At 44.3% G+C, this 12290-nt stretch overlaps 1 protein-coding gene across 15 annotated transcripts in view; it reads left to right on the plus strand.

Annotated features, from left to right (window-relative positions):
• SPECC1 (sperm antigen with calponin homology and coiled-coil domains 1) overlaps nt 1-12290 on the plus strand; it is a 161785-nt gene that overhangs the window by 47913 nt on the left and 101582 nt on the right. For 2 of the 15 annotated variants that reach the window (XM_065572867.1, XM_065572869.1), the window contains exon 1: nt 10000-10387. The exons of 9 other annotated variants lie outside the window; for them this stretch is intronic. In XM_065572867.1, coding sequence (XP_065428939.1) covers nt 10348-10387 — 40 coding nt within the window. In that variant the 5' untranslated portion in view covers nt 10000-10347. Of the gene's footprint in view, nt 1-9987; nt 10388-12290 lie in introns of those variants that run through there. 4 more of the 15 variants (XR_010593774.1, XM_065572864.1, XR_010593775.1 and 1 more) reach the window with 4 other exon arrangements.

The raw sequence follows: 12290 nt of genomic DNA on the forward strand, positions 1-12290 counted from the left end.
AGGACAATCCTCTTTTTTTTTTTTTAACCAAACATTTATCATTACTCCAGGAGTCCCTCCCAAGGGCTCTCTGAGTTCCCTAGTTTCCACTGACGTTAAAACATGTGTCTCAATATTTTAGGTGTTGAAATGATGCTCGCTGTATAATGTGGCAATACCCTGGTAAATAGAAAGATATGATAACTATATTTGTGTATCGTGTCTCTTGAAACAAAAGCGAACTATTGTAATGATTGGGTTTTGATGTTTACATGGCCGGGATTTATAAACTTGTTAAAACTTGCTAAATAAATAACTAGGACACACCTTTTTTTTTTTTTAACTGCTTTTCTTCCCAGATGTCACTGCTTAATGCTTTTCTGTGTTGGCAGTGCTGGTCTCCAGAAGAGGTGGAGCCTGGCTCCATGAGGGTGACCCAGGTCTCTTCCCTCACTTTCCCTAGTGCTGTGAGAAAAGATATTAGGTTTGACATGTGCTATCCCCTGGGAAACCCGGACCAGAAGGGCTCACTGAGGATTAGCATTAGAGAGGAATCACACTCCATTGGCTGATGCTTTGTCACATTTCCTCTGTTAATCCATTGAGGCATCTCTTTCCTTTCAGAAAAACGAGTACTCAAGACTTGAGATTCCCAGAGGTCTATACCTGTGTCACCCAGTGTGTTGTTTCCCAGAGTGACTGTGTGCTAATGTGAGGCTGGGCTGGACTAGAACCCTTCTTTCAATGGTCAGATGCTTCAAAACAGATTTTTTATTTTATTTTATTTTAAATAAATGGCTTTAAAAACTCCTTGACAAATCTAACTGGCAATTCAATTTTTCAGAAAATGCTAATGGGCCCCAATTAGAGCTGAAAAAAGGAAAGTGATTCTGTTTGAAGGGCAGTTCTCGGATGAGCTTAGTCTCCTTTTACCCACCATGCATCAAGTTTTGACAGTGTCTGTTTCTTGTGATCTGTCACATCAAAGGCTGCTCTGGGTCTGCAGCAGGGTTGATGTACCTTGAGCTCAGTAAAATTGCCGTCTTTTTTTCCCTGTAAAAGATACAGACTGGGGCATGTGTGAGAAGCTAATGACATTGGTATGTGCTGTTATATGACAAGACCTCACTAGAAACCAAATGCCTGAGCCCATTTGGGATTTCCCTGGGACAATAAATATGCTGGAAAGCTTCATCTGGAAATGTTGCTGGATTCTGCCATCAGCCACAGATGCAATCAGTGGCTCCGATACCATTGCAGTCTTTCCTGAAGAAAAAGAGGCTCTAGCTCTGGAAACAGAATACCAAGGCAAAAGCAAACATCCCTTTGGAGCTTTCAAGGCAGAAAATCCCTAAATAACTTGAACATGTACATGCACCTATCACTCCACTCCCTGACCCGTGAGCATATGCTAATATGGAGGCACATATTCATACATATATCTCTCCAGGCTCAGATCGACACACACTGATGAAGACAAAGTATTATTATAAGGCTCAGATTTATGTTTTCACCTCCGATTTTCTAGGCAAGATTTAATCTAATTGCCAAGGCCAAACATTTCAAAAGGTGGGGGCCCCGATGTTTACGTGTCCAACTTTAAGCATCCTTTTTTGTGCCCTGACCCTTAAAATGTAAAGTGACAGTCCTTGTTTCAGTTCACACTTTTACATGTTTCATCTGCAAACAGGAGATAAAAGAGAGTTAAAGCTCACATGGAAACCACCATTTAATTGTACAAGTGTAGAAAACTCTCAGCCTTGAACATTGACTGCACAGACATCAGATGAAATGTGGCATATCCCTTTGAGTCCCCCCCCCTTGCCACCATTCCTTTGTCTTGATCCTTAGTCTTAGCCAAAAGATTCGGATTTGTATGTTCAGCTCTAGTGTAAATACGGAGACAAGTTAATAAATGGAATTATTTGTATCCATTGTCATAAAGTGAAATTTTGACTTTCCAGGTACTTTTCTTCCTTGGCCTTTCTTTCTACTCCCTCTTGAAGTGGGTTGCTTGGTAGGCACTTTGAGCTACCTGAGTAAGGAATTAATTCTGCTGCTAGTGGGGACCTCCTCTTTTCTTAATGCATAAATGACAACGACCCTGATATCATGGAAACCAAATTCTCTAGATAACATTTTAGGATCTAGGTCTCAGTCCCTGTTTTCCCTAGGCCAAAAGGGTCTACTGCTAGACCCCCTTTGGAAGTGGCATGCAATACTAGTGTGGCATTATGCCCCATTTTCTACATAGTAATATTATTGACATGATGTATTTTATGCAAGATTGGTCATGTAAGGTATCATTGAAACGGTTGTGATTCACTGAATATGATTATCCTATTTGTATGCATGTATCATTTTGGTATCGGAAGTTAGGAATATTGTCTATGCATCTATTACAAATGTGTTTACACCTGGGGAAAGCCCACTAAGCAGAATGCAATCAGTCTAGATGGCTGGCTGGAAAGGGCAATTAGGGAGAACAATTGGTCTTAGAAGAGGCAAATCTCCCACCTGGGAGCCTTCCTGAGGATGCTACAAACAGCTTCCAAGTCATGGCTGCTGTGTCCCTACAGGGGCATGTGACCACGTCACCTGGTACTGGACTACATCTTGGAATACCTGTGTTTTTTCACAGACCGGGCATGGGAACCAAGAGGGGAGACAAAGGGTTCCTGCCATATGCAAAAGCTATTTAAGGCAGGGGAGTGACATCATCGTGGTTCTTCACTGACTCCCTGCCCAGAGAGATGCCTGAAAACACCTGAGGAACAAGGACTAGACTGGGGGAGAAGGGCTGAACGTAGGCTAGAGGGATTTCTAGCCTGAGACAGGAATACCTGGTGTTTTTGACACCTGGTGTGCAGCTTGCCCTCAAGAATCTCTGCAAACTGTCTAAATCAACAATTAGGGTGAGAATCTGCCACTCATATCCAATCTCTTTAGTATATTAAGCTTAGCTTGTGTTTTTGTTTATTTGCTAGGTAATCTGCTTTGGTCTGTTTGTTATCCCTTATGAGCACCTAAAATCTATCTTTTGTAGTTAATAAACTTGTTTTGTCTAAAACCAGTGTGTGGAAATCATAACTTGGGGCAGAAAGCTGTGTATATTTCTCTCCACATTGGGGGGGGGGGTGTCAAATTTAATGATCTTACACTATACAGTTTGCTGTGCAGCGCAAGCAGGGCCGGCTCCAGCCACCAGCGGAGGAAGCGCGTGCCTGGGGCGGCACATGCTATGGGGAAGCATTCTGTCCATTCTTGGGGCGGCATAGTCCGAGCGGCTTTTTTTTTTTTTTTTTTTGGGCGGCAAAAATGGTAGAGCCGGCTCTGAGCGCAGGATGGTGTAATTTTGGGTTTACACTCGAGAAGGGGGGGGTGCCTTATGAACTGGGAGGTGCATTAGCTGAGCCTTCCCATGCAGCTGTGTGTTGCTGCAGCTGTGTGTGCCCCTACCCGTATGTATGCTGGACGGGGCTTGAGGGCCTGTCACAATAGTACAGTGTAAAGGGAGCCCAGGCTGATGGGTCAGGCGGGTTCAGTGGTACCCCAGTTCCAGGTGGTACCCTGGAGGGAACCCATCACAACTAGTATTACTTTTGTGGACCTAGTCTAGGATCCATTTAATGAGCCCTAATTACTAGCATTCTTGTCTAATTGGAATGCACAGGGAACAGAATTAGTGCAATGCATTTTAGTGACTTTGTGACAAGGCCTCTGATAACTGACTCTGTCGTGGATAAACGGCACACCCAGCCTCTTTATGAGGCACATTGGTGTCTGTCTGCCGTCAACTCATAGCAGTTAACATGAAGGAACTGACATTTGCCGACCTATGTTTCTGGTTGTGTCCTCCTTTGTTCACTTTGTTGCTGCCCTGCTCTAGTGTGGCAGCTAAACAATTCAGATTTGCTTTAATATATTGATATTAATGTTTTAATGCTTTGCCCATGACTTATTTTTTTAAAACAGCTCCTGAAATTAAAGAGAACTTCTCCATCTGCTATGTATTCCCATGGGAATCATTTTGTTGGCACATGTCTGCCCACTGGGCTCTGAGCCAGTTAAAAGGATTCAAGTGTGTGGAGGGGATGCTGAAATGCTAAACCTTAAGGACCTTAATGACTTGACTCACTAAATATGTTGACAGTTAATTGGCTCAAGCTAACACAAATAGGGAAGATCCATTACAGCTGTAAACATGCCAGCAAAGATCATAGCAGACCAGCTAGGGACACCATCTAAACAGAAGGGAAAGATGCTAGATTCTCTCTAGAATACCACACGTGCCTTGGGTTTTTTTTGTTTCTTTTCCAGTCACCTTCAGGAAAGTTATAGAGCAGGGTCAATGTGACCCCAGGGTTACCTGCATTAGGTTAATTATCAGCTTTTCTCCAGCTAATTTGAAGAGAAATTATCCTTAAGACTAATTCTCCAGGCCTAGATGTATCACAGCCAACATGGCTTGTCAGGGTGCCAGTGTGTTCGCACTCAGAGAATAGGGTAGAAAAAAATAAGGAAGTCAAAGCTAGCCTGGCCTACCAAGTATGCGTATCAGGAGGATGCAATGCATTCCTCGCTAGTTTTCCAACTGCTTTTCAGAGGATCTTAATGCTCTAATGGAAGAGAGAGAGGTTGACTGCAGCTTTACAGATGAATTCTTGGAAGGCTGCAGTTTGGTCCCACATATTTGGTCATAACCTCAAAGTGTCCTAGTCCCAAAGATTTATTTTGTAACTTGGTGGGAAATATCAGATTTGCTCTTTCTTCTGAGTTTCAATGTGGACGGTATGGCCCATTTTGTTGTTTGCTGCTGTGAGTCCCTGCTTCTTTGGCACCTGATATTGTGCATGCTACAGACACGCCCTTTTGTAGAGTAGTCTGCCTTCATATGGATATATCCAGTGCTGGTGACAGGTGCAGTGTAACAGCCCTGGGCTAATATTAATCCACAGACAGGTACAGCACAGGCATTGGTAGTTGGCTCCATGATGGTTCCCAGTCAGTGTGCCTCAACATTGCCCAGCAGAGCCCGTCTCTGAAAGGTGAGAGGGATGAGATCGGTTTCCAGGATCTATTCAGCCCTTGGACTCCCTGCAGAGTCTGCCAACCCATTTGTGCCAGCTGGGATGATGGCTCTGTGACCTGGATACCTGTCCACCTGGTACTTAGGTTGTTGCATGTGCGCTCTCTCTCTCTCTTCTAATTTTAGTACTTGGGGAAAAGTTATATGTGTAGAAGGCTAATCAGCCCCCTGGGATCTAGCCACATGCCCCTCATGGGGGAATTGTACAACTTGCTACCTGTGCATCATGCTGGAAATTAATCCCTGGTTTACACCCCTTTTTCTTTACTATCCATGGTTTGAGCTGCAAGCTCCTATAAATAGCATCATTGTTGTCTTCATTACTTCTGTTGGGGTGGCTACATCTAAAACCCCACAGCTCACCCCTTGCCGTGGGCTTGGGTTGCCATTGCTTGTTTCACTTGACTCTCCCCATCACGATGTTAGAACCATTCTAACCTACATATTTCACATCATTGTCAAATTAAGGATTGTTGGTCTCCAGCCCTGACCTTACTAGAATGTTAGATTTCAGGGGTGTCTGCTAGGACTCCATGATTACTTTTTGTACGTATTGCCAGCTGCACACTCTGCTCTGCTTTACTACCCAGGACACACTTCCACCATTCTTTCATATGACAGAGCAAGAAGCAGATGTCTGAACTGCTCAGTGTCAAGATTTATTGACCCAAGAGGTTATGTTGACTGATGCAATCCCTCTGGTCAATATTATTTCCTGTTGAAGAAAACCAGAATTCATTGTGTAATCTTCAGTAAAGTAATATCTCCTGGTCTCAATGGTGCTGAAATACCACACCAATCAGAGACCATTCAAGCCTGTACCTCAGAGAGAACGTTAGGACAGGTGTCTAACCCACCAAAACTTCAGAGCTTTTAAGATGATTTTTAAAAGACTTGTTTCTGATTTGGATGTCCCAGATCTGTAGTGTGATATTTGCTTCCAAGTTAACATACACGAGTGTCCCTGGGCAGAGTGAAAACATGGGCCAGTCTTACTTACAGTGCAAATGGGACCTGACTGTGTTTTAACCGTGCCCGAGATTCATGCTAAGGCCTTGGATGTGTCCAGTTGTAGGGTATATGGGTCCCAAGTACCCTCAGATACTGTCTGTGCTGCTTGGACTATGTGGCATGCTTCCTGTAATGGAGAGTCTGGTGTTGATCTTTGTCTTTAAAGTACATGCTGTAACAAACAGTTTGTCCGCAATGTAGCGATGAAGCCTGCAGCAAACAATATCCGACTCACTTTACCCTGCCGGCTTAGTCTGAGGATAGTATAACGAACTGGTTGGTTTGTGACTTGTCTGCATCTAAATCTGACTGGTACCTTGCTTAGAGCAGGACCTCTAAACAGTGGGAGGAACATCAGTTCTATTCTTCTTAAGCATGCACCTGTGTATTTTTTGTGGCTCTCTCTAGCTTTCCGTGCCCCTGGTTTCTATCTGTTTTTAAATTGTGGATTTATCCTTCTCTCCAAACTCCAATCCTGCACTGGATTCACAATGCTGAGTTGATGACCTCCCAGGATAACTACATTTCTCACTGCAGAATCAAAGTTTTAGTATTTGTTTATGTAGGGCCAAAAGTATTCTAGATATTTTACAGAGACAACCAAAAGGCTAGATAATGCCGCTTAACTCACATTAAACAATACCTTACATCATAGATGAAGTGGAGAAATTTACCATGCACACATGCCACCAGTGCTCTGGGATTAGCGCTGGCTGCCTGTTGGTTTCCATGTGGAGTGTTGATGTTTTATCCATAAAGACCTAGATGGACTGTGATCTACCTACCCCTACCTGAGAGTTGCCTCCCTTCCGGTACAATACTGCCACAGTTACAATTAGTGAAGTAGCTGAACTGGAGTCCATGGCTTATAAGAGAATGAGTTTTCTGTTGACTTTGGGAATTTACTGTCCCTTCCTTGGTCCAAAATAGTCCAGATTTGGTGACCTTCAGGACATGCTGCACGTCCACCCATTTGCGTGGGTATTTGGAGAAGACTGCTGAACACGGGCATGTGGAACTGCAGGATGGGCAAGGGGCTTTGATGGAAACAGAAGGGGGATGTTCTTTGTTTTCTGTTTGTTACCATCTGGCCGTTTTGTTGTTGTGGGGCGGGGATTGGCTGCTAATCTACTGTTGCTGTTTTTGGTAATTGTGGGTTCCAATTTGCAATTGTTTGTCTTTTTTGTTTGTTTGTTTGTTTTTTGTTCCTGGGAAGTGTTTAAATAGAAATAAACAAGTTAATGGGGCTATAAAAACCTTAAGGCAATTCAGAAGGTTGTTGTATAAATGCTATTTAAAAAAAAGTATCTCCCATAGCGGCAGGTCTACTGTAAAGTTGTGACTGCAGATCCTTCTACATGCTTAGAAGAGTTTAGCTATAGCAGAACTGTTCCAGAGGAGAGATGAAGTGACAGTATGTGTCTACGTACTGCTTGAAATTAAAATTAAATTACTACTTTTAAGCATGAGCTCTAATATGAGAGGCAGTTTGTAAGCCTCTAGTAGTTTATATTTGGTTACCAGAACCTGCCTGTTGAGATTACCCTTGCTGCCTACAAATGAAACAAAATATGTATTTCTCCAGTGGCAGAAAAATAAAACCAGATTCCAAATGTAATTCTGAAGGATGTCAGATTATTGTGCATGGCCACAGCTAATGTATTCTGGATTCCAGGGCTGGTGAGAAGCCTCAGCTAAGATGTTCTAGATTTCACTGCTAGTGAATTCAGAATAAAACCAGGACTATGAAAGAGTACTGGGTGGGGGCTAAGGTATCAATAACAGGATATGGAGGTTTTCACCTCTAGGACAAATCCAGTCCAGTTTGGGAGTGAGCAAAAGGTGTTCCCCTGTGCCAGCGGTACAGTGACCTGTGCCATTGGACTGGGCATGGTAGAAATCCCGAGAGGGGAGAGATGGAAATGAGATTGGTGGGACCAGTTCACAGTATGTAGGTGGTCAGAACACGTAAACCACCATTAAAATTGACATCCCGGTTTGTAATGTCAGTCGAGAGGCCAAAAAATTAATGGGTCCTGGAGACTGAGCTCCCCACTAGCCCCTAGAGGGGTATCTCCGGGTGAGTCATGCAGAGCTATTTGTTTCCCCCATTAAAAAGTATTATCAAGTCTTTGGCTGAACGTTATTAAACTGCAGTTTAACATGTTGTCTGACGGTGTCAGTTTAAATGTGGACATAAGAGTAAACAAGGTCAGTTAAGGGGGGAAATTGACATCAAGTTTTTGTTATCTGGAGAAATATTAAATGAGATTCCCACAGATGTCACCTACATTTACCTCCTGCCAACCTCCCCATTAGCCCTAACTGACCTGATTTCATTGGTTGGATTTATCATTGTAAATCATCATAAATAGACCTTGGATCACTGCAGATCATCCCTTGTAGCAGAACATACAGGACTTCTCCATTGCTCACGGCATCTTCTCAACTGGAGTCTGATGATGTTGAACAGAATCCAATTAAATATAAACAGCTGCACCAAAATAACCTGGAGCATTTTAACTTCCACTGTCAAGAGCAAGGACAGTCTAAGTAAGGACTGGCACATAAGACACCCCAATAGGTTGAGATATGAAGGAGATCTTGGCCAAGTCCTGAGGCACATTGTCTAGCCTCCCACAGCTAGGCATAAAAGGTAGGGGATGGGGTGGCAGCTTGCATTCTGAATCCCCCTGCCTTTTTTCAGGATAAGGTTTGCCTGGGCTGCTCTTGAGCAATTTAAGCTATAACTCCCTTAATTTGTTTGTAATCCTCCCACTAAATTCAGGGCAGTTTTTAGAAAACCTTTGGCTGCATATGCTAAGCTCCCACTAACTTCACTGGGACTCTCTGTGCTCCTCTGAGCTCAGACTTGTGTTCGGATCTCTTTGTCATGAGACTTTCTGGTGCAGTGTCTGCCGTGTAGTTATAACTATGTCAGTCCCAGGATGTTAGAGAGACAAGGGGTGGGTGAGGTGATATCTTTTCTGGGCCCAACTTCTGTTGGCGAGAGAGACAAGCTTTGGAGCTACACACAGCTCTTCTTCAGGTCTGGGAAAGGTACTCCCAGTGTCCCATGAAAATGCAAGGTGGAACAGATTGTTTAGCGTGAGTAAGGGACCATTCAAGGCGGAGTGGCCTGTTCACACCTCTGCAGTCATAGGACAAAGAGAGGGGGTTAGTAGGTTACAGTTTTGGTAATAAGCCATAAATCCAGTGTCTCTGTTCAGTTCATGATTTTTAGTGTCTAGCAGAATGATGAATTTAAGCTCTTTACTCTGCTAGAAACTTTACCTTGAATGGGTCCTTATTAGGATTGCCAATTTTGGTTGGACATATTCCTGGAGGTTCCATCACAACATAATCTTTCATTAATGACTCCAGAACAATCCTGGAGGGCTGGCAACCCTATCCCTTACATAGTGGTTTTCAACCTGTGATCCACAGACCCCCTGGGGATCCGCAGACTATGTCTAAGATTCCCAACGGGGTCAGCACCTCCATTGGAAATTGTTGAGGGGTCCACAAATGAAAAAAAGGTTGAAAGCCACAGCCTTACACTATGTGTTAACTACTTTCTACTTATGCTAAACAATCTGTTCCACCTGGCATTTTGCTGTGGCGTTCCTTTCCCAGACCTGAAGAAGAGCTTCAAAGCTTGTCTCTTGCCCCAACAAAAGCTGGGCCAATCAAAGATATTCCCTCACCCATTTTGTCTCTGGTGCAGTATATGTCATTTTTTAAAGCTCTGCTTCTACTGGTCCCCTGGGGCAGGACCTCCCCGTTTTATCTTAATTTGAGTGGCCTGCTGAGGTATTTGCGTCCTGCTGAAGTTAACACGTGCTTGGTATCTTGTGTCTAGAGTAGGTTTCTCATTGGGAATGGGGTTTTATTCAGTCCTTGCCTTTCTGGCAATTGCCTGCAGTTTGCTCTTGCTGCCTCTGCGTGGCTGACGCTGCCCGTTGAGTCACCTCTCTGTCTTTATTCAGCAGTCAGGCAGCTAATGAAGTGCACAGGCCGGCCCTTCGGTGCATAATATTGTAATGAGGTAGGAGGGCTTGGGGCTAGGCTAGCCACAGCTGCCTTAGCACGAGCAGCAGACACTGTTCCTGGTGTCAGGAACTAGGAAGGCGCTGAGTTTTTCCTTTGGATTTGACTGGCACACACCCTGAAAGGCAGCTGGGGGAGGTCTGCTTCTGATGCGGTGCATGAGCAGGGCGTGGGGACCCTAGAGAATCGCGGAAAGAGATCACTGGAGTTTGCTGAAGATGGGTAACCAGCCGGGGAGACCGGAGGAGCTGGAACAAGGTCTGTGTGTACTCGGGAGCTGCGTTGTTGTTCTCTGTGTCTCTCTCGGCTTTTGCTCCTGGTATTGAACTGCACAGTCCGATTGAGCAGAAAGCAGAGGCTGCTGTCATGTAATGCTGATGTTTCGGAATGTTCCCAATGTGCTAGAGATAGAACAGTTGTTTACCTTGCGCCTAGGGAAGTGCCATTCATTGTTGGTACATACCTGAAACCACAACGCCCTCCTTACATGAGGATTTCGAAAGAAACCCTTTGCTCCTGTGAGTGAGGAGCCTGACAGATATCAGTCCACGTAGTCTACATGATGCAGCTAAAAAGTTGTAACGTGTATCTTTTGCTGTACAGCGTATCAGGATCTGTAGGGGTGAGCCTCTGCCATTCATTGTTTATGGCCTGAGGCCTTAGGTTTTCCAGGCCTCTAGAATTTAAAATAATGCCTTTGTGAAGAGTCTCTCTCTTGCCACGGCTGCTACTCTGAAACCTCTCTTGCCATTGTCTCTCTGATGCTGTGCTTTGCATGTTAAGCACGTGCACATTTTATGGAAGGTGAGGTCTAATGGCAGGTACCTTTCATTCCCCACTGGAAGCGCATGTGGTTATACTGTGTGTTAAAACAAGCTGGTAATCTGTCTTTATTGCCCTGATGGCTGCCCTCTGGTTCACCCTGCTTGCCTCTGTGACACCTCCTGAGAGGAGAACAGTAGGCCTTTTTCTTCCCTAGCTTAGGTCCGGTTTGAGTTTAGGACCTTTGAAGGTGCAGAGAGATCACTCAGCAGATAACTTACTAGCATTCTGCTTCTTCTCACTGTTGTCATGGGGAGTTTATTCCCACAATTCTATTAAGACCTTTTTGGGAAGACTCTTGATAAACCGATGGTATAAGTGCAAGGCAGGCATGTAGCTTAGCCATTTGAAATGTAAACCCCATGTAGTTGATCTGGGGTGTGGTGTGGTGATGGAATCAACACTTCCCATTGCCACCTGTTGGAACCTATGATCTTCCAAGATAGATCTGTCATTGGATGCTAGCATTGGGTAGCTATCGCTAGCAGTGTGTTAATAACCAGCCTAATGAAGAACACAATCCACCAATAGTCAGTCACCAGAAGAAATACTGCCCCAGGGAAATGGAAAGTCTCACTGAAACTAAGCCTGTGTTACTCTCACTGCAAGGGGGGTGGTGGGGAAGAGTGAGTGCTGATGTTACAAAGTCAAAGGGGTGGATGGGAAACAGAGGGCTCCCATAGCTCCAAATCAGAGGTCCAGGAAACGGACTCAAATTTTCAAATAAATGTACAGAATTTGAATACCTAGCTGACATGAAAACGAATCAGTAATGAGCATCTAAATCCCCTTGGTGGCTTTGAAACTCTCAGCCTCAGTTTCAAGCCATGCTGTAATTTTTTTGTGTTGAGGGGACAGGGTTACAACCCCATTGTCCTCAACAAGGTTAAAATCCATTCTTACAGTGTAAATGGGACTGGGCCTTGTTTTAACCCTGTTCTCCAGTTCTGCTTCAGCCTTAGACATCTGCAGAGCAACAGCATGACTGAGGAATACAGTTAAATGGTCACCTTGATGGGGGGGGCTAACCCTGGACATGAGAACCTACATTTCAAGCATGAGAGGTCGATGGAAACTTTGCTTCTGATATCCCTTGCTTGGTGATGAGCTCCAGGGATTCAGAAGCTTTACTCTTTGTCACTTCGCCATAAATGCCAGTATGTGGTGGCTTTGTTTCTGTTTGAATGGAGATTGGGGCAAATTTTGCTCTCATTTACAGAAGTCTAAATCCTCAGTTACTCCAGATCTACATTGGTGTACCAGAGCAGAATTTGGCCTACCCGAGTCCTGTCCTTGCTGTGGCTGAAACTCTGCAGGCTTTACAACCCTATAACATAGT

The sequence above is a fragment of the Chrysemys picta genome, chromosome 19 (assembly GCF_011386835.1).
Source record: "Chrysemys picta bellii isolate R12L10 chromosome 19, ASM1138683v2, whole genome shotgun sequence".
Taxonomy (NCBI): Eukaryota; Metazoa; Chordata; order Testudines; family Emydidae; genus Chrysemys; species Chrysemys picta.